Raw genomic sequence first — 27,332 nt, 5'->3', positions numbered from 1 at the left:
TCCTCCTGGGCTCTCGACCCACCCCTATTTATTCCAGTTACCTTCACGAGCTGCAGCTGCTGCCCAACTAAGGACTTGGCAGCTGTGGCTCGTGTGGAGTAACTCGGACCCACACAGATCTTACAGGGACTCTCTCCATAAGGACCCACTTATCTAATACACAGATCTTACAACACACAGATCTTAACAGGGACACTCCCCATATAAGAGCATTTAGCTGCATGTTGCAGGTACACATTCTGTGAATTGTTACTACACAGATTTTTGTCTAATCAAAATATTTTAAAACATTCCAAGTTCACACCATCATGACACTCAGAGCACTTCCCCCTCCCCCACGAAGAGGCACTGGTGACGGCTCGGTGGTGGCAGGGAAGCTCTATCAGGGCAATCACCTTCACTGTTCCTACAGGTGTCACACTGGTGACACACCTGACCTTCAATAAGGCTTTCCTGTGGCTTTTCCTTTCCTCCTGCTTATACAGCCTATGAATATTATCACAATTGCGAACCAGAGTTTATTTTCCTAGCCTAACTCTTGTTTTGAATTTTGCTAACCAGACTGTCATTAAACAGTACTAAACCTAACCGTAGCACCCAGAATTCAAATGAAATGGGATGGCAGCTACAAGGCACCCTTTAGAGAAATGGCAAGAAAAAAACCTGTCTGGATTATAAATCTGAAACAGAGGGACTATATTTCTCACACTGTTTGTGTACAGCTGAAACAATGGGGTCATAACCAGAAACCCATGCAAGGGTTTTGCACTACCACAAGATGAATTAAGTTCTTGGTCTTCTCAATATATCAAAAATATGTCATCCTAAAATGCTTCAGTGTCCAACCTGCTACAGTGAATTTCAAAATATATATTGCAAACTAGTAGCATAATTGCTTTGTTTTACTTTGGAGGGAAATGAATGTGAAATACACCTAATATGCTCTGTAAATACACCCAGCAAAGTCCTGGGAAGCCAGTTCTCAACAAAGTCCATCCTGGCAAGTTGGCAGCTTGTCCCCTGATTTCCTGGTCAGTGATGGGTTAGCTGTGTGTTTTATCAAGCTAAAGCTCTTGGGATTTACACACTCCAAATACAATGTACTACACAGATGTTTCTGGAATAAATCCCTCATAGAACAGCTATTCCATAGATCTTCTCAATAAGAGCACTGAGATTGCTAAAATTATGTTCTCTGTACATAAGAAAAAGGAGGTGACTGTTTCAAACTTTTACCCGGTTCCAAGTATCACCTAGCATGGTCTCCGTGTTATTCTTAAAGGACACCATGTAGCAGGTCAAGTTTTACATTCATTGTCAGTTTTAAACATTTTAAAGAGTAACTACTTGCTGCCAGAGAGCAGTGAACCCTCAACACTTTCACAGGAACCTTTAACAGATTGCAAGAAATCACATTTCCCCTTAAAGCAGTGAGCATCCTGGAGGGCACAAAAGAGACCACTGCAACTGGGGACCACCAGCACGGCTGTGGTGGGACAGCTGCAGAGGGTTCTGCAGGTCTTGTCCCAGAAAGGAAAAACTGGAACCACTAAAGCAGCAGTGAAAGGAAAAATGTCTTGTGAGGCACGCTCTGTGCCTGCCTCCAAGTCCTGCATTTTGGGAATACTAGCAAAGGAAACAAGGCTTCAAGTAATCCATCTGTACCCACATATGACTCTGATGAGATATACTTTAAAATTGCTGAGTTCCTTCTGTCACTTATTTACAGATGACAGAAATCCCAGGCACTGAAAATATGCCCTCTCTTTTCTGAGGAACCAAGAAATACTTTCCCAGGTATCCAGACAGGACAAATCTCCAACTGATGCTTGAAATAAACAAGGACAAACAAACATTTGTAAGTTTCTCTGTCACACACTGATCGGTCTCTTTCATTCACCCGTGTTTTCCAGCAATTGACCAAAGAAGCTACTACAGCTCTCTATGTCAGACCTGGTATCCAGAAAAAGCTCACATATCATTTATACACTACACCAGATTCGGTGTTTTTGATATGCATAACAATTTTCACGATCTTGCAGAGCAGTGTCCAGAACATTAGGATTTGGGGTCCCACACACTGGCTTTAAGAAAGTCTATGCTCTAGCTACAAACTGTTTTAGTAAACATGTCTTTGAATCAGTGAACTCCAAGTAACATGCTATTTCAGGCTTGCAGTTTCTGCTCTAACTTGAACAAAGGCTCAAACAGATAACATCCAGAAGTCCCTTTCAAAACGAAATTACTTCACAATTAGGGGAAGAAAATAATTCAGATCCAGCCACATAAACTCTCTGTTGCTGGAAGAGATCAGCCAGCAGAACATACTAAGGACTGGCAGCTGAATCTTGCAGGTGCATGAGAAGACCCTTCATAACATTTCAAATCACATCTCAAAGCCTATCAGATTATACCTGTCTACATAAATACATATAAAATACACAGCCCCTTGCACACACCCCAAAGAAAATGTGGTGAATAACCTAAAAAAAGCTACAAAAGAACGAGACCAAAGGCAAATACACTGTCAGCAAGAGTTTTATCCAGGCTGCTACAAATGCCACAACATGGAGTATTTCTAGCTGTAGACTGGGTAAATTATCTGACTATGAATTGCTCTTATGTTTGTTAACTTTTTTATTCCAGGATTAGGTTCTACTAAAAATCAAACAAACCTTTCAATTTGGGAGAGTCTTCGTTATCTACAAAAGCAGCTTCTCTATCCCTGCAGGTAACAGGCCTGAACAATCCCTAGCATGCTAACTTGATAAAAGAACTCCAAGATAATTACTTCTAAGCAGAGAACAAAATATGTAAATTCGGAGGGCAATCAATTTACACTGGGAAAAATCGTCATACAACTTGACACACAGTAACAGGCAACTGCTGAAAGGAAAGACCACAGCTTACTACCATTCCCTGCTGCTGAATTCACTCTTAATTTTACCAAAACACATCGGAGTGTGGTTGATTGAAAGGTGGTTAAAAGCCACTTTTTTTGTGCTTTTGAACCCTGTTCAATAGATTTTGTAATCAGTTATGAAAACCGCGTACATAATCGGCCCTCAACAGCACCATCATTCGCTACTAAGGTACGAGCGATTATTTGGGGTTACTATTTCTTCAGACTTTTTATTGTCTGACGTCGCCGAACGGCAAAAACCGATTTGGAAAGCCGGCGTCCAGCTTTGTTCTAAGCTCGCACAAAAGGAAGGCGAAGCACCTTATTCCTCGTACCCTTCCCACGACGACGGGCGCTGCCGCTCGCTCGGGCTGGGGCCGCTCGGCACCGGGCCCGGCATTACAACACCGGGAAGGGAGGGCAGGAGGGAGGGAGGGAGCGCACGGCCGGCCCTGCCCACGCAGGGACCCGCGGGCCCCGCGCAGCCCCCGCGGCGCCCACCCGGCCCGGCCGGGCCCGGCGGGCAGCGCCCCCAGCGCCGCGGCGGGGCAGGGCTGCCGGCCCGGGGGCGCTCCCGGGACCCCGAGCAGCCAGGCCGGGCCGGGAGGGCCGCCGCCGGAGCCCACCTTCGACGGCGCTGCCCGGGGCCGCCGCGGACCCCGGCGGGCACCGCCCAGGCCGGACGCCCGACGGCGGGGAAGGGGCACGGCCGCGGCGGGAGCGCCCCGCGTCCCCCCGGCCGCAGAGGGAGCGGTGCGGGAGCGGCGCTGCCCGGGGCGCCCCGGCTCTCCCCGCCCGGCCGAGGCCTCCGCGGCGCGTCCCTCACTCACCGGCGGTGGGGGCTCCTCATCCTCGGCGCGGCGACGGCAGGCGAAGGGGGAGGGGGCCCGCTCCCCGCCGCGCTCCGCGGGCCGTTCCCGGGGCCCCGACGGCTCCGCTGAGACGGGGGCGAAGGCGGGTGCGTGTCGGGCGGGGGAGGGCGGGACGGCGCGGCGCGGGCTCGGCGCAGGCTCCGTGTCCCGGCAGGCGCTCCCGGCGCGTCCCTGCGGGGCGGGGCGGGAACGAGCCGGATTCCAATCACTGCAGCCGGGCGCGCGCGCGGCGGGGCCCGCGGGGAGGCGGGAGCGCGCCCGCCGCCCCCGCCCGTCCGTCAGCACGTGCCGTGGGCGGGAGGGCTGGCGGGGCTCCCCGGCGAGGAAAGTTGGCCGGGAGGAACCAGCCGGGCCTGCCTTTCCTCCCCGGGAGCCCCTCCGCGGGCCGCAGCCTGGGCCGGCTTGTCGCTGGGCGCCCGGGCCCCGGCGTTATCCTGCCCCGCCGGCCCAGCAGCGCTCGCCCCGGGAAGAAGCTCCTGTAGGAAAGGGCAGGAAGGTGCGATGGGAAAAGTTACCAAGCCGGTGTCATGGAAGCACCGCTGGCCTTGGAGAGGGTCGAGACACGAGAAAAGCAGCTGCAGGATTTGGCTGCGGGGCCGGGAGGCTCCGTGCCGATACTGGCGGGGTTGGTGCCGTGCAGAGCGGCCGAGCCGCCGGGATTCACGGGGGCCGTGGGTGTGCAGGATCACAGTGACACCCTGATGGGGGATGTGGGTGCAGGATCACAGTGACACCCCTGATGGGGGATGTGGGTGCAGGGTCACAGTGACACCCCTGATGGGGGATGTGGGTGTGCAGGGTCACGGTGACACCCCTGATGGGGGATGTGGGTGCAGGGTGACAGTGACACCCCTGATGGGGGATGTGGGTGCAGGGTCACAGTGACACCCTGATGGGGGATGTGGGTGCAGGGTCACAGTGACACCCCTGATGGGGGCCGTGGGTGCAGGGTGACAGTGACACCCCTGATGGGGGATGTGGGTACAGGGTCACAGTGACACCCCTGATGGGGGATGTGGGTGCAGGGTCACAGTGACACCCCTGATGGGGGCCGTGGGTGCAGGGTGACAGTGACACCCCTGATGGGGGATGTGGGTACAGGGTCACAGTGACACCCCTGATGGGGGATGTGGGTGCAGGGTCACAGTGACACCCTGACGGGGGATGTGGCTGCAGGGTGACAGTGACACCCCTGATGGGGGATGTGGGTGCAGGGTCACAGTGACACCCTGATGGGGGATGTGGGTGCAGGGTCACAGTGACACCCCAGATGGGGGCCGTGGGTGCAGGGTGACAGTGACACCCCTGATGGGGATGTGGGTACAGGGTGACAGTGACACCCCAGATGGGGGCCGTGGGTGCAGGGTGACAGTGACAGCCCTGATGGGGGGTGTGGGTGCAGGGTGACAGTGACACCCCTGCTGGGGGCTCAGCGGGGCTGCTGGGGCTGGGCACCACAGCGGGCAGCCAGCGGTGGGAGCAGGGGAAAATCAGGGACTCGTCTGGGCCTTTGGGCTCCGTGGAAGAATAGTTGTGAGAAGGCTGACGCTGCAGTGCTGCAGGAGGGATAGAGTTCCCTTGCAAAGGACAGCATTGTTTGCCTTTTCCATTTCCTGTATCTAAATAAATATGCCCAGTTACTTAGATTGGAATACATTATAAGTTCTGCAGTGAGCTGCTCTGCTTGCCGATAAGGATGCTGAAGGCCATGATTTGCATTGTATTTCAAAGCTCCTTATCATTAGGACAAATTGGAAAAGCAATAATTTGTCTGTCTGCCTTCAAGTGAGCTCTCCCAGCTGCAGTGACAGAGTTATGTGCAGGGGAGGCGGCACAGCTCCCGCCTGGGCTGCTGCTTTTAATCCTTTTCTCCACAGTGTGACAGCAGTTGTGCTGCTGATGTCCCCTTGTTCTCACCTGTCCTGTCACTTGGTTACTCTGCACCAAGAACTTTGCACTCAAAGCCAGCTACAGGGGAAATGAAGATCACATGGACCCTATAGACCTATTCAGCAGTTTCCCTTTGCTGCACACCAAAACACTCTTTAGGCCTTCAGGACACACCAGTAATTGCTGGTGTGGAGATGGCTGCCCAGATAAACTGGATGCAGAGAATAACCAGCTGGGAAGCAATCTGGCTTATTGGTGCCAAATAGCCACATGTGCATATATTGTGGGAAACATGGGCTTGCTTATTTTGTTGACCTCTCCACAGTGCAGCTCCATTTTTGCATGCTAATATCAGATAAGACTTGTAAATGTTGTGTACTCCAGAGCTGTCACCTCTGAATGTAAGATGAGAGCACTGGCTTTGCATTCTGGCTCACATGTGTTCTACCTACAGATTGTTAGATGGGTGCTTCACTTCTGTGTTATCCTACACAGCAAAGCAAAAGAGGAAGTATAACTTCAAACCTATCACCTTCACAGATTCCTTTAAAATGCAGGCAGGTAAAGGCACACCTAATAATTTTATGTGGCCAGATACCATGGTGATAGGCATTTAAAAGTGCAGATCTTGTGTTACTAGACTTTTAGAAAATTTTTTCCGATCAACATCATCCAGAAAAATCTATCAGTGTCCAAAACAAAGCCAGCCTGCAAGAAAGACAAAATCACAGCTTCCATGCCAAGCAATACAGAACTCCTATGCTTATGTTTATAATTTCAAAGGAAAATATGAGTCTGCTGTTCTTCCACTCTGTGTACTATGAAATTATAGCAGCAGAAGAGACACTCAATATGGAAGAAGAATGCAACATGCGTGTGTGTGCTCCCAAGCAGATCCAAAGCTGTTAGTGCTAGCATCCCTTCAGTAATCATGTGTGCTAATACAGCCTAGTGCTTGTCAGATGTTATATACTGATTCCAATCCAGGATGCATGAATTTAGCAACAGCCACTAGCCTTGAAATGGATTTAACCCTTCTTGTGAAATGGATCCACTCTTTTCATCCAGTTGCTGGTGTGTAAATTTGCACATTGCAGAAATTGCTGTCTCAGCCAGTGCTTTTCAAGGCACTTGGGCATTGAAGATACCCACAAGTCCCTGTCAGGTTAGGAACAGGGTTGCTGAGGATGAAGTTTGTATTGCTATGGCAATAGTGCCCATCTCTACATAACTGAGTGCTATTAGCTCCTTGTCTTAATCGCAAAATAAAGTTGGCAAAAATAACCTACATTATAATGATATTAGGACTGCAGGAGACCAGACTGCACCTTAATCTAAAATGATGAATCATGATGACCTTGGAAAGTATTTAGATTGTGATGGATGTCTGATTAAACATCACATAGAAAATATTGATGTCTTTCAAAACAGTGCATACTTAGGTTTCAAATATCTCTACCAGGATAGGTAGAGAGACCTTTTTAAACCAGAAAGTGATCACTTTAGTTGATGAGTTCTCAGAAGGACAAAGGGCTCCAGCAAGCTAGTTAGCAGCAGCAATCTTACCTGGTGAGGCTTTTAGGAATCTGCAAAAACTCAGACACACCAGGTTCAGTAACACAAAGTATTTATTTTGTTAATTGAGTCACACTCAAAAAACACTGAAGTCTGAAAATCTGGAAATAAACATAAGTTTATTTGACATTTGGCCAAGATGAGATATGGAAGTCTAACATGTGATATAAAAAAAGCAGTACAAAACTGACTGTCATGATGAAGACAGCTGTATTTAAAAAAAAAAAAAAATAAATAAAAGGATTGTCTTCCAGCTGCTTTCATTGTTATTTCCTCTCCAGGAATTTCTTATTAGTTCTTGGAATCACTAGGGAACTGGAAACTTGAATATCAAAAGAACAAAGAGGTATATATAGGGAGAAGGTCAGCCATGTGATAGGACTTGATCTTTGCAGATCCTTCTTCCCTTCAGTCTCTGGAATTCAGATGTCTTAAATCTGTGATCCAAATATATTTTTGAGAACTGTTTGCAATTAGATGAGTATTTCTCTGTTACTGCTACAAAAATAAATATTCATGTTGCATATTAAAAGAATATTGCCCTTCAGCCAGGGACACAATTATTTCACTTAATATGACATGAATTTGGCTTTGTCTCTTTTGCAGAACTATTTTACTTGAAAGCATATTCTTTTGATTATAAATTTATTCAGCTGTTTGTTACTTACAAAAGTAATGGATTTTATTCATTTTTTAAAATGTGAGCAAAATAATTCAATAAGGCAGAGTCAAATCTGTGAAGAAAGGTGTTTTTAAAAAATTTTTGCTAGTGGATCACTGGTAGTAAAGAGGCAAGCCATGCCCAACCAGTCTGGTGTGGAACTGAGTCTGGGGCAGCATTGGAGAGCACTGTGGCAATAATGCAAGGAGTAACAGCTCAGAGTGCAGAGCATGGGCACAAGGAACAGGAGTGCTCCCACAGCTCGAGCTGTTGGTGTGTTTGGGGTTACTTGGCCTCTACAGGGGATTGTTCCTCAGCCTTGAGCAGGAGGACACAAAGGCTGTGCCTGTCCCCAGCAGGGGAGGGTGGGAGCTGATTCCTCACTGAACTGGGCTGTGGGGAGCTGATGCCCTGCTGTGGCAGAGGGCTGCAGTAATGGGAGCACTCTGCTCTGGGAGACATCTTCCCAGCCAAGAACCAAACTTCCTGCTGCTTTTTCTGTTTCTTCTTCCTGTGCCTAGTTGAGCTGTACGATTTTGTTTTTTTATGGATTCACATTTACAAAGCCCTTGTTGCAGTCTTCTCACCAGGTTGTAATACACCCTGAGATAACTCTCCTTTTAAACACAAATTACTTTGTTTTCCTTAAAACCAGAGCATTAAACGTCGTATCACAGAAAAAGAAAATATTTGTAGGCTCAGCAGAGGCTTCACCAGGGTGCCTCACTCACATCAGTTTGTTTGGAGATTAGTAATATGTTTTCCCCTAGATGCATGCACATAAAATCCCAAAAGTCTTCAGCTGCTCAGAGAAGATTAAATATTTCAATTGTAGTGCTGGTTTTAAAATTTATGTTCTGAATTATCAGTCAGTAGTGCCAAATGATCTACAAAGAAGTTTGAATTATACTCAGAGAGAAGCTGAATGTTTGTGTTCCTCCACCTTTTGTTACAAGAGGTATTTGTTTCTTTTACAAGTTGGAATAATCCTTAGATCCAAACCCACACTCTATTAACAGTTCCTCTGTTAAGCCTGATGCTCAGGCTTTGTCCAGAAACTGGAGCACTGCTGAAAGCAGAAATGGTTTTAAAACCTGCTGTTACACAAGGCAAATTCTTATCAATACAGAACATTTCTGTCTTGCTGTGTATAACAGCTTTGTGCTCGGGAGGCAAGGATTCAAGTGGATGTGTCTCTGGCAGCTGTAGGAGTGGGTACTGTAGAGATTTACAAAGATGGATATTTATGAGACTGAAAATGCTCTGTTTCTCCAAGCTTGTTAAAATGAAACAGATCTGATCCTCTACAAAAGAAATGAATGAAATTATTTCGTCACTTCCTTATTTTTTCTCAGTCTAAACATATCTTTAAACATGAATAAATTGCTGTTAAATAAGAGCAAGTGCAGCAAAATAGTCTCTTTCACTTCTTTTTCCATATTATAGTAAAACCAATATGGGACTACAAAATAATAAAAGGATATCCTTGTATTTCAGCTAAAATGTCTGAAAATATATGATGAAGTTAAAGGCATAGCAATGAAGCTTTTCTCTCTTAGTCTGTAAAGCACTTGAATATTAACTGGAACTTGAACAAGTTAAACTCATACAGCTAAAAGCAAATCCCCAAAAATAGTCTATGACTCCCTTTGCTTCCAATGAGAAATTGGCCTGTGTCTGCAAATCGCCTCATTTGGCAGCCACACCTAATACAGTTTAAACTCTCACTGGCATCAGCAAAAAATTACCTGATTAGGGATGCAGGATTGGATCTGAGATAATAGCATATTAAAAATCCACCATGGATTCAAAAGCTACTAATGGGAATGAAAGCCCTGAGAATATCAAACATTGAAAGCAGTGGGACAGTTTCCACTGCACATACTGAAATGCTGAACAATAGCAGCTCTTGCATGTGTGACCATCAGGAAACACAGCTGTGCTTCTTTGTGCTACAATGAATTACTTCCGTTGTATATAAAATTGAAAGTATTGGTACTCGGGGGCGGAAAAAGGATATCCTGATACACTGCTCCTATTTCCTTACCAAGGCCTATTACTGCATGCTGCACCATTAATTCACTCTCAATGAATTACCCAGCACACAGCAGATTGGGTGCTTAATTGTTATTCTAAAAGCTGCTTCTTCTTTGGATTTTCACTCTCCGACATTTTTATCTCATTTTACTACTTTTGCATATGCCCTCTTTGATAGTAATTGTTCACTTTTAATTAGTTGCACTTAATAATGAAGGTCTAAAATAAACATTTATTTAACTATCTTTTGACTTAAAGATTGTTCTATTAATATTTTTTAAGTTACAAGATCAGAGAAAGCACAATCTTTCTCACTGTCCTTTAAAGAAATGAACAAAATCATCTCAACTGAAGTATTTGTGGCCAGGTTCTGTGAAGCTGGCACACAGAGATTAATTTATACCTTTCTGTGCCAGTGAATATTCCTAAGCTGGAGGGGAATGAGGATTGTTACCCAGAGTTAGGGAGGAGTAGCAACAACCCTCTGTTATGTTTTTGGTTTTGTTTTTTTTTTTGAGAATTGCATAGGAGCAAGAACTGTTTGAGGTTGTACTAAATAGGCAAATATGGACCCTAAGGAAATACACTACCCCAAACTTTAATATCTACTTTTTAATAACACTGACTCTTTCTTTTTAGAGAACTTCCAAACAGAGAGCAGCTTCTGTGACTCCTTAGGAAGTCAAAGAAGTCTCCAACAGCCACCAGCTGTGTAAGTCCATAGAAGGTGGATAATGTGTTCTGTATTTGTCTATGAGAATTTAATTTCTCAGGTTTGTCTCCTCTCCTAGAAGTCTGACAGTCCATCACCACCAGATTGTTTCCAATTCATTCTAGGGTGTCTGATACAAAGTTGAATTATTTACATGTGGAAAACATGGAGTCCTTCAATGGGAGAATAAGTAAATTTGCCAAATGAGCTGAAAACTTGCAAGCTTGAATTCAGACTGGTGATGCAGTAACAGGAGAATAACAGCTCAGAAAAACTCCCATTCCAGAAACTGCTTTACATTAAAAAATGGCAGAAAATTGCCATCCACAAAACAGCCCTGTTGTCCTTTTGCTGCAGCAGCTGGCACTGGGAATACAATCTCAAAGGCAAACTGTGCTCTGCCAATATTTTATACCCACACAGCTCAGATTCAGGTGTGCTCTGAGGCCACAGCTAGAACCAGAATCCTTGGCTAGAATTTTGGATTTCTTGCAAGGACTTTTTGGCCAGAAGTAGATGCCGTGTAGTGTACATGCAATAAAGCAGAAACTTTCAATTAGTGTCATCTGTGTTGTGCATCCACAGTAAATCTCAGGAAGTCTGGTGTTTGCAGGATGCAGTGGGCTGAATGCACTCATGTGAGCAGCAGAGCCCACTCTGTCACCTTTTACCCCACAGCTCACAGGCCTGGGAAAGGAACAGGAACTCTGCTCAGGCTTCTGCATGTGCATCAATCACAGGGACATTGACAATATCCTTGCCATCAGTAAGGGAAAAATTTGCAGGGAGAAAATCTGTCAAGGAATGTGCAGGGGACAGCTGAAGAATATTTTGTTGTGAGAATAATACCTGGTCTTTGTTTATAATGCACAAATAAAAATTTTATTCCTGAAATCCTATTTTTTATATGAAGTCAGATTTTTGGAAAGTGTGCCCTTTTTTGTGCTCCCACATCTCCTATGCTATCAAAATTGTGGAGTTGTTACTTCATAAAGCAAAAATACCTAGCAGGTAACAAAACCCAGGTCTCAAAGGTGCACTCAGATTTGTGCATCATTCTTAAGCTATACATAAATAAATAACAACAATTTATGCTCAAATAGTGCAGGCATGAAACACATCCACTTAAAGGAAATCGGAATCTCAGTTCTGAGTGTTTTAATTCACATATATGTCCTATACATGCATATAGGAATGCTTGCATTAGTCAACATGAAGATTTCTTTAAATGAAACTAAACCTCGATCCCAGCATTATTTTCCTGTCTACATATGATTAAATCTTAAAATAATTTAAACACTGTAAATCATTCTTTTGTTTTGAAATGAGATCTTTAATTAAGGCTCTAGATATTTATTAAACCTCCTAAAAATCCAAAACATTCTCTTTAATGCACCATGAGAATAAAACAATCTAGAACAGCAAGTTTTCTGGCTTTGGTGTAGCAAGCAGCATTCATTCCACAAGCACTGGAAGAATCACCTTCACTCAGTTCAAGGTTGTATCTTTATCTATGTCTTCTAATTAAAAGAAAAATAAATCTCAACTCTTTCAGTAACACTATGCACAGTAAAACTAAGTAGAAGCAGAAGAATTTCCATAACATCTTTGTCATAAATGAAAATAATCCAATTTCTTAAGTAGTAAGATTAGAAAATACTTTTGTAGTAGAGACAGATTTATTAATGATACCTTATGCATACTAATTTATTATTCCCTAACAGTTATAATCTGGAAACTTTTAAAGGAAAAACGTTTTGTTCAAAAGTTTAGCTTTGTTTAAAAAATCCTTCTTGTCTTTATTACAGAGAAAATTCTTGTGACTCAGCCTGACAGTCCTTATTAGTTCAACACACGTTTGTTACTGTTTTCTTTTGATGTAATCTTCTTAAGAGGAGGAACAAATGTATTTTAACAGCTATCCAAGGACATATTTCATAGGCTCACAGCACAGAATTTATGCCTGAATATAGTCTGAATCTCATCCATAACTCTGATTTGCCTGGGAGAACAAAGCGTTTCATTGTGTATTCAATAATGGTTTCAACAACCTTATTCACACATTCCTTCCTTTCTTAATCAGCACAAACTGTTTGAATTCAAGATGCATGAATGGGGTGGGAGGGGAAACAATGCCAAAGCCTATACTTTTGAAATCTCCATTTTCTTCAGAGCAATATTCTCTCTTAAAGAATGTCTGTTAAGAATCCCTTAATGCAACATTTGTCACACATTTTGCACCTTGTCCTTTGCTAATGAACTTTGCTCTATTCCCCTTTTCCACCCTGTCAGCTGGCATGGTGCTCTGCTTCTGCCTCTATTGCTTCCAGTTCCAACAACTGCACTCTCCAGGGATCACAGTGCACAGTTTAGGAAGCACTGTCTTGTGCAAAGGTTAAAGGTCAGAACAGACAATCTGAAAAACAGCAATTTTCATCTGACAAAATACTGCATACATTCTGGGCATTCTTTTCAATTGCATTTCTTCTGCACATTGTAAACAGAAATTGGGGCTGGGAAATAAAATAAAAAATGCAGGAAGTCGTGATTCCTAATGCTGTACTTGGTAATGGCATCTAAATCTAAGTCTGTTCATTTATCATCTAACTTCATAATTATGTTTAATATACTTAGTTGTATCTCTAAAATGCCTGCATTTCTGAGGGGTGTGCAACAGGAATGCACAAAATGGCTGTTTTTATAAAAGACATTGTTATATGAAGTCATCCTTTCATTTGTACATATTTCTTGGCACTAGAGCTCAATGAGGGTGTTCAAAACACCTTGTTTATTTTAAGTAACTTTTGCTGAGAAACAGTAGAACACCTACCTGAATTTATGCAGCCAAACTTTGTTTGCAGATGCATAAATGTAACTGAAGAGAGAATTTACCCACCCCTTACAAAGCTACTATAAACAGTATTTGTTGACACAATAAGGTCTGGAACTATAAAGGTCTTGCTGAGTTACAACATGTACTGTTAGCAGGCTGCATCTTTTAAGCATACTAGTATTTGTTTGAAACAGCATTATTTTGTCAGTAAAATATTCAAGACTGATATACAATAAAGTTGAAACCAATAGTTTTAATTTTTATTTTCAGGTCTGAAGTAGAGAGTACAAGCTTAGGTATGCTTTCTTAATGATAGTACATGGCTGAAAGCTGTCAGCTGCTCACATGGCATATTAATAAATATACCCAAATCATAAAGCTTTAACTGATTTTGCACATTGCTTTTATTACTAGACTGTTTTATTCATGTTGGCACAGATAATCCATGCAAGGTAGTTACTCACATCTCATAAACCACCAGACATTCTGTTCTGAAATAACTAGGAACTCAGGAAAAAATATCTATCTAAAAGCAAGGGCACTTGTGGCATCAAGTCAACATGTCAAAATCTTATAAAACCTAGACTTCTAATATATGATCACTGCAGGCAATAAATCACTCAGTTTCAAATTCTGATGTTTATAAATATTAAACAAATTAATATCCACTACCAGGAGATGAGTATTGCAAAAAAACCATTAGTGTGCCCAGCATTAGACACTAATGAACGTGTTCAGTGCTGTGGACATTCACATTATTAAACATAAATACAAGTAATCTTCAGCCAAACATTTCACCCAAAGTACTGACCGCTGAAGGAGCAATGGAAAAATATTTTTCCTTGTTTTTAATTGGTTTTAGTATTGAGAATTGTATAATGTGTGAATCCAATATAGTGAAAACTAATGAAAAAAAGTTCTAAGACTGTTTTTTTTTTTTTTTTTTTTTTTTTTTTGTGCAGATAATGAAAGTAGCTTCATTTGGAAACATTTACTTTGCCCTGTTCTGCAAAAAGAACATCAAAAGAGAGAAATGCATTAAAAAAAACTTTTGAATCTTTTGACTGCAAAGTTATTGAACACTTTTTAGTTAGACAAAAGACTGATATTTTTAATTGATCATTCAGAGGTACAGTATCTTTGTTTTATTGAGTAAAACCTCACATTAATTAGAATGAAAAGAAATATTCAGAAGAACTTAGGACTTATCTCAGGCATCTCTTACAAGACATAAAAACATAATCAAGTACACATTATTCATCTTGCATATTTTTGTACAACATTATTTTCCATGATCATTAAAAGGCTGTATTTTGAATTTTAGAGATATATATTATTATATATATATGCATTTTTTCCTCTTCATATCACAAAGTGATGTAGCAGAAGAGTATCAGCAGTTATGTGGTATTCTACCCCTGTGAAAGTTAAAATGCTACATTATTATTCACAAATTCCTTGTTCAGATATGTGCAAAAATTATATCTTAATATAGATATCAAGGGCAGGTACGTGGATTCCCTATTTTTGGACCACATTATGAAGCAGCACAAGTCATAACAGGAAAGTTTTATAACATGATAATCCTCAGGGTATCTCTGTTCTTCCCTCAGAGATATCGCTGTACCTCATATGTAAACTAGCTTTAATCTCACTTGCTCAGACACCAGCTGGAGTCAGGGCATGTGCTACAGTGCAGGTTCTCTGCCCAAGGAATTCTTCAGCACTCTCTCAAGCCAGTACAGCTCCCACTGAAGTCTGTGCTGCTGCACTTTCACTGCTGCCACCCTGCAAGCCAGCTCAGCTCTGCTCACATCCACTGCATTCCCTCTACTGCAGTCCAGACTTCAGATGTACCAGATTGGATCCTTGCTCACCCCTCTGTACACATCCAAACCATCTCTCTGGGCTATGGGAGCCCCTTGTACCCTAATTTCATACTTGAAGCCCTCTCCCTGACTGCAGTGATCCTGCTGCCCCTACCCAGCCTCCCTGCCCACCCAACTCTGACACGCAGTGTGGAAGCTCACAGGGACATGGAGGGGAAGGTGGAGGGGAGAATGAGACACACACAAATAAACACATGCAGATCAGAGGGGAAGGACCTCATGAAATTCTCCTGAAGTGTCCATCACAAGCCCTTCCCATGGAGCCTGACTCCCTATTCTGATGTTGCAGTCAGAGATTAGTCCCAGTCAGTGGCCAACACTGACACAAATCTGCCTAAAGAATCATTTCAATGCAGTCTCAGTATAGAGTATGCTGATGTGAATTCTCTCAAATAAGAGATAACAATAAAAAGCATTTTGTTGAATGGCACTGAAAAATGAAAAGGAAATGTAGAATTTTCTCACTGTTGTGAATATGTATTTAATGAAGTCAAATAGAAGTGGAAAAAAATATTTAACTTCCATAATTATGATTTATTCCTCTGGAGAATATTATGGGCCATATCTTTGGATTTTGTAATCTATGGGACCATATTCACACCAGCCCAGCACCAACTGAAAACAGAAAATTTGCTTGCTGACAGAAAAACCCCAAAACAAACAAACAAACAAACAAACAAGAAAAAGGCTTTGCATATAACGTACTAATGTTCTAGAATAATTCATGCATACAAAAATCTGACCCTGTAGCAACTCAGATCAGATCACTGCTAAGATCAGTGAAAACTAAGATACCTACTGAATAAATACAGGTCATACATGTCAAAACTGCCACAGGCAGTTCAGGTTGTTATTTTTGTCCAAGATGCAGACTGCCTGCAGCTAACTTAACACTTATTTTAGAGCTCCAAATTTCATTTATTCCTCCCCAAGCTTTAGATAGTTTTTCATCCCTTAAAAGACACACAAATGAAATGGTCATAACCCATGGGAGGGACAAGACAGACAATATTATGTAATTTTTTGCTACTCAGAACACAAGGTAAAATAGGTGCAGATGGCACCAGCATGTGGCCCACAGAAAGCATCCTCAGCCTCAGAAGTACTAATTCAAAACTGTCAGTACTGCAAGCTGTCAACACACACATCATAATTCTCACTTAAATGAGTTAATAAAGCTTGAATGGTGATCAGACTTTCCATCTTAACTCCATCAGACAGAACTGCTGTCTCCCATATAAAAGTCACTGATATTCAAAAATTCAAAAGTATTATCAGTACTATAAGTATTGCTTATTTGAAAAAAGAGTTTTATAAATAACTGTCTGAACAACTTGAAAGTTGTTCTCAAGCTATTAGGATAGATGACTGTATGGTAATCCTAATTGTTGGAACATAGCTACTGTTTTCCAATGGCAAATATTGCTACAATTCATGATGTGCTGCATTTAAGGTAAGGAAAGGAATAAGGAGAATGTGCCTGCTGCCTTATGGATTTTTGATACACATTCAATTACTATAGGAAAAAAAAAGCCTTTTTCCTATTTATGTGGGATAGAGGAGGGAATTTTTGCAAGCTATCTCCCACAACCTAGCTGTGCTAGATGGATGTGTTTCTTTTGTGTTTACTATTGTGAAGGTCCAGATGTAGGTTCCTACCTCCCTCTGGTATCAGTGGGAATTAGAAACCAAAGCAAGATTGAATCTCTTTTTTTTTTCCACAGGAGGAAAGGAAAACTGGTTTTGAATTAAAAGCTGGCCTTTCCAGTCAGCAGTATTCCATTTAATGTAAGAGCAATTTGGAGAAAGCCAGTTGTCCTTTTCCATTACCATTTGAAAGTGAATTATCTACTGTGCACCTAGAAGCCAAGTGCACTAGCAAGGCTGACCCAACCATTTTATTTTCGAACTGTTATGGATTGTCACCTAGGCTTCCCAGCTACATATGGATTCAAGGCAGACTTGTTATTTGGAAAGAATCTAAAATATCTGATGCTATGAGGCAGCACCACAAGATAGTGGAACAGCACTCACTTTTCCTAGAGGAAGCCCTAATCTATTTATTTCCCTTTGAAAGCTACGGCCTTTGGTTCTACAGATGACTGTACATATGGCACTTACTCATTCTTGCTGTGAAAGAAAATGACTTAATACAGAAGTATTTTTCCAGTTGTTTTTAAACACCAGTGTGTGGTCTAAGCAGTAAAACTGCTGTGGGTAGTTAACTTGAAACTATATTTGCACATTACTTTTTATAATAATGTTTTTAGTTAATTTCAATATTTCCCCCAACTGTTGCTATAATAATGGACTAGTTCATGGTTTTGACTGCTCATAGTTTTTGGTATGAACTTCACAAAAAGCACGTTCTGCATTTATGAAAGAGGATAAAGTTAAACTTGAGAAGTACCAATGTCTAGCTTTTACCAAGAGAAGTGCTAGCCATGGTTATCAACTTGATGATTGCCCAGTTAGTCATCTGTTTTACCCCAGCATTACTGACTATAACTCTTCTTCTAAACATTGATGGCATGGGCATGCTTCTTGCACAGGGGCTTGTCCTTCTTGGAGTAGAATGGCTGACCTTCCAAATTCACATGGCACACCTAGAATTAATAATAAATGCAATCAGGAATAATTAAGGAAAAAGAAAAGGGAGAAAGATGTGACTATCAGTTGTAAATGTATTGCTCTTCTGCCCATGCATTTTTTTGGTAGTTTTTAGGAGTCATGTATTGATTTACTATTGATTTAACCCACTGAAAGAAATCAAGTTAGGTCCTTAAAAAGACCCCCACTGTGAGAATTGCATATTAACAACACATAATAAAACTATAATTTCTACAGAAAATGGGGTAGCTAGGGCAAATGAACAAGCAAAAAAAAATAACATGAAATATTCAGAGAAAGTGTCTTTGTAGTAATCAATATTTATAAGTGATTAAGAGCTGTTAGCTTGTGAAGGAAACTTGTTTAGTATTCCTTTCTATGTTAAAATTTCCAAAATACTTCAGTTTTCACAAAACACTTTTTTATAAAGCTAGTTTAGCTTAAGATATTTATAAACATTTCTATACTTTCAACTAGTCTACCTAAATTTTAGACTTAAACAAACATTAGAAATTGTCGCTGTCAGTTTGGTGTGGCCCACATACTATTTTTAGCTAATTAGAGATTCTAGATATTATTACTTTAGGAATAATATGCTGCAGAGCTGCTCAGTGGTATTAGAACCAGATGAAAGTACTGTTTATCATATGGATTTTTCTGCTTTGTGTGCAGAGTGTGGGAATATGGCCACTCTCCAGAGCTATGTGCACACCACAGATTGATGAGTTTGACCAACTTCTATGCTAATTACTATTCATGCTCTCTAAACAGACTTCTTTTTGCAAGTTTCAACAAGCATTCAGCATGGAAATACAAACTTCACTGCTTTGTAAGTAAGATTATGGTTATACTGTTCAGTATGGTGTTAATTTATTTTCAGTCTTGCTCTATCTCTATTTGGCAAACACTGGAAAGAATAACAGCAATAGTGGTTTGTACTGCTGTATGTACTATCTAAAACTGGATGTTTTATTAGAAAACACTCACTTATGATGGTCAAATTCCATAATTCTAGTAAAAGTTATAGAGGAGAAGGAAAATTCCTTCCATTCTTCTCCAAATGGAAGTAAAGAATGAAATTTCATCCCTCTGCATCCTTAAGCATATGTTAGTTATTACTGCTTTCAGGTTTTCTGATGTTATTACACAATTTAGGAGTATAAAGGAATGAGATAGTATTTGATGTAGAACCTACAGCACAAATGAAGCAGGTGTCATGCCAAGTGTGTCCAAGAGCTTCAATGAATTTATCTCCAGCTTCAACAGGATAATCACAGCCATGACATTTTGTGCTGAACAAAGCAATATAATCTAAAATAAAACAAGAAGCAAACTTAGAACAAACTCTTAACATAATCATATTAAGTCCAAAAGAAATAGAACTTTTCCAGACAATGAATGTTTTGATTGTTTTTGCTAAGTTTCCTACTACATTTACTGAAATACTCCCACTGAAACATGCTTATTTTCTTTCATTATTTAAATACAAACTCAGTCCAGAACCCCCATTAGTATGACATTAATCATCAAAAATGCAGAAGAAGACAAAAAAATCCATGGAATTTGAAGTTGTGTTGCTCACAATACTTTCAAATTAGCTTTAGTATATGTGGAATGTGTTCATAGGACAAATATGGTTGTACAAGAGTCTAATGACAAGAGAATGTTACAAGTTTCCATGCCTGTATAATGTCCTTTTTGCATAAAGAGAGAACATTATGGAAACCCCATACTGACTGATGAATACATCTTTATCAAGTGTGATTTGCAAAGGTTTCACATTGAAAAATATTAGTGGAAATTCCAAAGGTATATGGAATCCATGAGAGTTATTTGATGTTCTGACAAAACCTCCAGTTTTAAAGGGTAGGTACCCAGTCAGTCATGCTGCATGTTTTTTTTTTTCTTCACTAAGAGCTACTCTGACTTGTAAAATTTGAATTGCATAACCATAAGAAAAGAATCTCCAGAAAGAAGTAGGCCAGGACCTCTCTGAATGCACAAGGGGAATACAGAGAGAATATACCACTTAAACCTTAACCTCCTTCCTGACTATGTCAGGCAACTCATTTGCATGGCAAGTATAATTTTGGGAAAACATGGCCTTTCCCTTTCTTAGCTGGCAAGAAGCAGTTTGTTTGTTGCAGCAGCCAGGAAGCAAAATCTGCACCACCGTGTGCTGCACATCTGTGCAGATCTATCTCTTCCTAAGTGTTGGTTGAACGATTCTAGAGTGAGGCAACAATATCAGAGGTCACAGCTCCAGCAACTCAGGATTGCGGGCTGCCCTAGAAGACTAATTTTCCATTTCTGGTGAGCAGAATCTACCAAGGAGGGGAGTGGAACAGGGGAAAATGTGTAGGGAAGGAAGTGCAAAGTATGGTAATGCATAAGGGAGAGAAGTGAGGGAAGGCATTGTGGACATTGAGGCAAAGATCAGTGCTCTGCCATTCTCTCATATAAACTGCAGAAAAATACAGACCCAAACACTTGTATATGTGGAGAGTGGAAACAAAATCCATGCTGGATGGGGAACTGATATAATTTTGTTCCCCAGCTGCTATATTCTTACATGCTTCCATGAACATGAAGCACACAATTTCTGTGCAGAACTGTCCAGACTGCCATACCTTTCTCACAGTAGGGCTCCCCATCCTCCATGTGGAACAGGCTATTCCCAAATGGCTTCTTACAAGCAGCACAGACAAAGCAACTTGTGTGCCAAGTCTGTCTTAGGGCATGCATCACTTCCTGTAAAACAAACAAACAAACAAACAAACAAACAAAAATCTCCAGCAGAATAGCCAGCCCTGCAACTTCCTCCTGGAGAACTAACACAGGGCAGAGATGCTCTAAATTCTTCCTTTCTATATCAGCCATTTCCCCTCCTCAAAAGAAAGAATTATGACAGAAATTGGGCTCCTTCTGGAAAGAAAGAGGAAATAGGACTGCAAGCTTTCTAGAACGATGTACTTGCCAAAGTGAAACAACATGGTTCAGCCAGCAGTTTGTATCAACATGCCCAGTCCCTGTTGCAGGAGGGATTCTGCACAAAGATTCTGCTTATTTTTTCCATGACCAGTATGAACTCTTCCATGCAAGAGTATGAATTGTTAAATAAATTTCAAAGAGTAATTTTCTAAGACCAGGAATAAGTGGTGTAAGTCTGTTGTTTCAAAATAATCCAGATTCTGTAGTAATTTCTTCATGCTTCTTACAAGAGCAATTCACTAACTAATGTAAAAATCTAAAAGAAAAAAATAAAATAGGAAAGATTCTTTTAACTTATATGATTAGTAAAAAAGAGTCTGCATGTCTGTTTCTAACCCACATGTTTACCACAAAAAAACCCCAATTCTGTGCAACTGATGTTCTCCTCAGCTGTACATCTAGGTTTTATCATCTTCTTACTTCTGTGCAGTATGGAGAAATCTCTATTACTGCTTCTTTCTTTTGTCATACAGAAGTCTTCCAAGTCCTGGAAGCTGCTGTACTGGGCTCTGGTGCACAGTTACCTGCTAATTTGTCAATCTTATGTGTAGCCAGGATGATGTTGGTCAGTGTATCTCTGTCCAACAGCCCAGATTTCAAAGGGCCAGCTGCATAACTGCTGTGAATTAACTTTGTTAACTTCAGTGAAACAGCATTGATTTATACCAGCTGAGAATCTAGATCCTATTTTATGTTGCTTCCAATTATACACATAGACTCTGATTGTCTTTTAAAGATTGTTTTTAATGTCCACTGATTATGAGAAAATGGATTGAAGTCCTCTTCCATGCTTTCAATCCAGTGAATAGACAAAACAGTCTAATTTAGATTTGCCATATATCTCATTAGAGAATCACCATTTGAGATTCATTAACTTCTGTTACTGTTTGCAAAACAACTATTGCTGATAAATAGGTTTGGATCCATTTAGGAACCTCAGTGAGGTAAGACACAAAAATAGCTTGAGAAATCTTATTAATATGAATAGAGGCAGCTGGCATCTTTGCTATTTTCCTGATGAAAATCCATAATGGGAAACTGATTTGTGCCAGCATTCATTAGGTAGGTTAAGTCAGCACTCTGCTATAAATTGCTCCTTCTGCTGCAGTAGCAAACAAGACTTGGTTGGAGCCAGAGCTTCACCATCAATGTCTGATGCTGCCACCCCTAACTGACAGTTGCAGAGAAGAGCATCTGTAATGCCAACATTTAGACAGATGTCAAAAGGTGACAGCTAAGCAGTGAAAAACCAGTGGGGGACTCCTTGCTTCTTCATTTGAGTCATACATTCACTACAACTGCATGCATAAACACACTGATAAAATTATTGATGGTACTCCACCCACACCACCATCTGAGGTATGTGGAGAGCAAATTAAATTGTACATTTACTTGTACATTAGTCCTTTAAGACAAAAGTGGCATGTATTTTTGGCTTTGTGGAGTCCAGATCTTTGTAATTATTCTGTATTCTCTTAACTATAAGAAACCAGCAGAATTCGTCAACAGCTGTGCTGCCAACTAACAGTGAGGTGCAACAAGAGCAATGGACCTCTTGCCATCATCACTGATTTCTCTACTGAAATTTTGACTAAATCCTGTGTAAGAAACAAAAACTCAGTTCAAGTGTCTTACTATAAAGAAGAGAGAGATAAAACTAACATAGTGTGTATCAGAAAGCAAAAACCTATCCAAAAAGTATTACTAATTTTACACTCAGAGAGATGGTACCTGGATTACATATTCCATCTATGAGCTCAATAAGGTACAGAAATATCCAAGACTTCTGATGGAAAAAAAATTATTATAAAATAATATGTTTCTCATAAGGAAATAACCAACAAGCTGGGGAATAAGTCTTAAAAGGATGAAATAATAAAACATCTGCATTCACTGCTTACAGTCTAAACTGTTTCACTATTTCAGGGATCCAGGCAGTTGCAGAAAGGGTTACTGTTGTTCTCTTACCCCCATAATCTTAGTGTGGCATCGGGCACAGGTTGGTGCAAAGAACTGTTCATAGCAGCGCTCACAGTACACACTGTTCTGCTCCTCCACAAAGCACATGTCAGCCAAGGATGTCTTGCAGTAAGCACAATTGAATTCTTCTGGGTGCCAAGAGCGACCCATGGCTACCAGGAAAGGGCCTCTGGAAACAATCATAACTTATTTGTAATCTCGTTTAATCTTGTATTGTGAAAAAAAAGTTGAATGGCTGACCCTGATTGCAAACCCACTTTCTCAGACACCATGAACACACGTAAAAAGCTACTTGAACCATGAAGTGCATATTAAAATAATCTGAATAGAAGTGGTCTTTTTCAAGACCATTACTCAAAACACATTGGTTAAAACATTTCATTATTGTTTGATCTCATAGACTGCATTTCCAAACAACTGTTGGAAAAATCAATTGTTTTCATATCTGCATAGCTGTAAGTGGTCTTTGTAAGCAGAAGCAAAGACAAAAGGAAAAGGCCAAAGGCAACAGAAGACAATGCTACCATTTGAAAGCATGAAATAACAGGCAAATTTCCATCCTTACACACCCACACCTCACAACAACTCCTAAAGTCTCCTACCTTCTTTCTGTCTGACAGCACTGCACGCAGCATGTTCTAGAAATGTCAGACTATCAGGTGACAACTTGCTGTTTTGTTATGTGGAAGACACGTTAAATTCATTTTGGTGATTGACTCTGGTGATTGTAGTTAGATATAATGATTATTACTGGAATATTTCCATTCCAGAATATATGAAGGGCAATAATCAACAGTTCCACATCACCAAACTAGCTCCTTTTAGCGGGGAAGACTGTCATTAAACATGGATTACTTAGAGTTGGAGAGCAGTGCACAGGCTAACAGTAGGCACTGGTCCAGCAGAATGAATTGGGAGAGCAGGGATAGGCATGCTATGAATCACTGGTAATAGAGTGTAGGCATTATCCTTCTCCAGACACAAAAGCAACATTACATTTGGCTGCTGTTCCAAAATGATGCCTTGTTCCATTTCTCTCCACAATCCCCCCTCTGCTCCCAGCCCCCTGACTCTCCCAATAAAGTTGCACGAACCTCCTTCAAAGGGTTACCTTAGCACCAGAAACCTGTTTAAAATCAAGCAGGGATTTGTTGCAGCATCCAAGAGCCAAACAATTAGCATGTATAACGCTGCAGTGATAAAAAGTGAACCACACAACAACAAAATGAGCTCTGGAAATGTTAAATTAATGAGGCAGACAACAGACATCCCTGCTGGATAATTTAACAGAGTCTTAGGCTCTGGAACTGTATATTAATGTACAATAACCAGTCTCTCCGATACTTTTTTTTCTGCTTCATCCCTCTCCAAAGGCCCATGCCCTTACCGAATGATGCTGTTGCAGTGCCCGCACAGAGGGGTTCGGCTGCTGGCTGGGAAACGCTCCGCCCTCTGCACTGTTCCCCGGGCTAAGGCAGGGGGCTGGGAAGGAGGTGAAACTGGAGAAGGGTAAGCAGGAATTGTGGTAGGAGACAGCACCGGAGCACCCCTTGGAAGGATGTGCTTTGTGACGGTGGTGGTGGATTTTCCAGGTGCAAATTTCTGGGAAAAGGAGTCGTCTGTTACCCAGGGGGGGCGACTCGCAGGCTCCGTGTTGGCAGGGGTGTAGGAATGAACTGGTGCTGGCGCTGTTTGAAGTATTCCAAAAGAAACCAAGAAAGATTTTAAAGGCTTTTTCTTCTACTGTTAATACAGCAACACTTAGCAAAGGGCACTCCATGACACAGATACAATAAAAGCTTTAGGTGATAGTAATTATGGCCTATCTCATTGTTTCTCATTTATTCTGGGTTGAAGTCAAGGATATCAGCACAATCACTGACTTCTCATACACATGCATTACAGAAATCATTGCCTACTGGCTTTTACAGATTTTATGGAGACCACTGTCAAGATCATCTCTTCATTTTCTTGAAGGAATGGATATGACAATTGTGTGATAATGTCAAAGACTGCCATACAATCTGTTTAAGACAGGTTAAAAATATAAAAGCCAGATAATATAGTAAAGTTTTAGATAGAATTCCCCAGAATTTCAGTAAGTTATGCTTAACTTTTGATCTCATTATATTAATTAAAATACAGTATGTTCTACAGAAGTCACTGTTATGTATCATTTGGAGGTTTATTCCTAGGTTTTTGAAGAAAAACAAGCTCCCACAGGGAAAACAGAGAGCACTGGAAGCAATAGTGAGGGAGCCAGTTCAGCTCACATGACCAGCAAGATAAAGCCAACAGCACTTAGAGGAAGGCCAGACTTGTGGTTATGACTGATCTCAGTTCAGTTCTTGGCTCTGCCACAAACTTCCTGTAAAACTCTGAGCAAAGCAGAGAGTGTCTGCGCCTCAGTTCCTGTGTGTAAACCAGAATATTATCCTTTCTCTCTTCCACCCTTTGACTAGCACATAAAACCCTCAGTGCAGTCTGTCTCTGTTTGTGTGCACCAGGCTCTAATCTTGGGTGGAGTTTTATCACATTAAAATAAGCAGGAGCCAGGGCCTGCACATACTGACAAGTTTTCCCATTATCCCGCTCCTTTCAAAATGCCAGATCTTGCATTATGTAGAACTGAAGTTACTGCCCAAGAAACAGCCTCACTTTGCCAAGTATAGGAGCACTAAAAGCAGTTTCCCTTTGCAAGGAAAACAAAGCAAATGATTGAAAAGAAGCTTGGAGAGCTGAAGTGTTTTGCCCAAATGAGAGAGCACAGGCTTGGGAACAGAAGCCAGTTCTCCAGAAGTCTGGGCAAACATTCCACACAGTATCCCAGCACCAAGAAAATCACAGCCAAATACAACTTGTACAGGTTTAAGGGGCTTGCAGGCAGAAAGGTATTTCAGCCAAGAGGGTTCTGAAAGTAACATGGATCTTTCTGAAGAATTAAGTGGTGAGAACTTTGTGTTCGACTTAACACCGCTTCCTCAGCCCACACCCTGCCACATAATAATTTCCACTGATTATTGGCAATTTGCAAGTGCTTAAATTGCATATATATCAATGCACTGTGATCACCCTGGGATCTTTTTATTGAGGTCAGAGTTGAATCTAGTGCATTTTCTGGATAAAAACTTCTTATGGTACAATATCAGCAATGTTTCTGCTTCATAAAACTGTATCCCACCTTAGCTTGAGGCTTCTTCTTCTTCTTTTTTTTTTTTTTTTTAACTTGGAAATGGTAAACAGTATTTAAAGATTTCAGAACAGAGTTTATATGCAATCTCTTTAGATCCTGAGGCTCTTGCTATTTATGATTATGGTATTAAGATAAGCAAAATTAGAAGTTAATATTTAATCTCTAATTGATGAGTTCATAAGGCTTCCACCTATGAGGCTAATTAAACAAAGTGACTTCAGCTCACATAAGTACATTCTCTCTACCTTCTACTTCTTTTCACTCTTTCTTTTCTATTTGCTGCAGTAAAATAAAGAAACAGAAAAAAGAGAACCAAAATAAAACAACAAAATAGGATTTTTTTTCCAGCTACTAAAATAAAGTACCAGAGCAATTACTGCTAAATGACAATTTAGATGTTTGCATCTGCTCCGAGTTCTCTTTTCAGCTGTTAAAATTTAATTTTACAAGCCTGATTTATTACAATACATTTTCATCCTGTGAACAAGCTGCAATTACTATTGCTTCAAAATAGTATCACTGCAACATATTAGAAAGATTTCACTAACTCTGAGATTTTAGCAATTGTCATTAAAAGGGAATTATCTTATTTTCTTAGAAGTACATCCCTCCCTAAGCTTATATGAACAATTCTTTTGTCTTAGTAGCTACTGTCATACATATTCACTTTGAATGTTTATGTGTTTCAAAAAGTCTTCCAACACTAGAGAAGAAAGAGAAAAAAGGGGTTGTTTGCTGCTAAAAAAAGTATTAAGATTCAGTATATATTCTCAAAATACTAGTATTCTATGAGTTGAACATTAACTGTTAAAAAATGAATACTTCAAATAATTCAGCAACTTAGCCTCTATCACCTTGTTTCTCTCAGCCCTCATGTTCTCTTAGAATAGGAAAGAATGAATGGCCTTATTGTTGTCCTGAGAGAATGGCAGAAGAGATCTCTCTAACAGGAATGGGAACAAGCCAATTCCTTGCTTCTGGGAAAGCTGGAATTCTCCCTCTCAGCTCTTCATTTATGGCCTGTGGCTATTTTCTCTCCAGACAAAGGCACATTACCAAGACTGATGTAGTAAAGCAAAGATTTATAGAGTCTCAAATGCTTTGGTCACACAGACTTGCACTGTGAGAACATTTTTTCTTTTTTTTTTCCCTTTGTTAGTAGATGACATAAGTGTTACTCTTTATTA

General features: G+C 41.0%; 2 protein-coding genes and 1 long non-coding RNA gene across 4 annotated transcripts in view; 1 reads left to right on the top strand and 2 right to left on the bottom strand.

Moving 5' to 3' along the window:
- The window catches only part of BMPR1A (bone morphogenetic protein receptor type 1A), a 73,785-nt gene extending 69,939 nt beyond the window's left edge, over positions 1 to 3,846 (bottom strand). For both annotated transcript variants that reach the window (XM_058028924.1, XM_058028923.1), the window contains exon 1: positions 3,733 to 3,846. The gene's annotated coding sequence lies outside the window, so the exon portion shown is untranslated. The remainder of the gene's footprint in view (positions 1 to 3,732) is intronic.
- Positions 3,847 to 4,213: 367 nt separating this feature from the next.
- The window catches only part of LOC131086164 (uncharacterized), a 37,983-nt gene continuing 14,864 nt past the window's right edge, over positions 4,214 to 27,332 (top strand). The window contains exons 1-2 of the long non-coding RNA XR_009114727.1: positions 4,214 to 4,270; positions 10,577 to 10,649. This is a non-coding gene — a long non-coding RNA (uncharacterized LOC131086164). The remainder of the gene's footprint in view (positions 4,271 to 10,576; positions 10,650 to 27,332) is intronic.
- LDB3 (LIM domain binding 3) overlaps positions 15,484 to 27,332 on the bottom strand; it is a 112,539-nt gene continuing 100,690 nt past the window's right edge. The window contains exons 14-18 of the mRNA XM_058028995.1: positions 24,340 to 24,640; positions 22,941 to 23,121; positions 20,612 to 20,732; positions 19,177 to 19,292; positions 15,484 to 17,977 (exon numbers count right to left, since the gene is read on the bottom strand). Of these exons, the coding sequence (XP_057884978.1) occupies positions 17,888 to 17,977; positions 19,177 to 19,292; positions 20,612 to 20,732; positions 22,941 to 23,121; positions 24,340 to 24,640 (809 nt within the window). The 3' untranslated portion in view covers positions 15,484 to 17,887. The remainder of the gene's footprint in view (positions 17,978 to 19,176; positions 19,293 to 20,611; positions 20,733 to 22,940; positions 23,122 to 24,339; positions 24,641 to 27,332) is intronic.

The sequence above is a fragment of the Melospiza georgiana genome, chromosome 8 (assembly GCF_028018845.1).
Source record: "Melospiza georgiana isolate bMelGeo1 chromosome 8, bMelGeo1.pri, whole genome shotgun sequence".
In the NCBI taxonomy this organism is placed as follows: domain Eukaryota; kingdom Metazoa; phylum Chordata; class Aves; order Passeriformes; family Passerellidae; genus Melospiza; species Melospiza georgiana.
The sequence above is the reverse complement of the archived record's forward strand: the minus strand, read 5'-3'. Positions and strand labels throughout refer to the sequence as shown.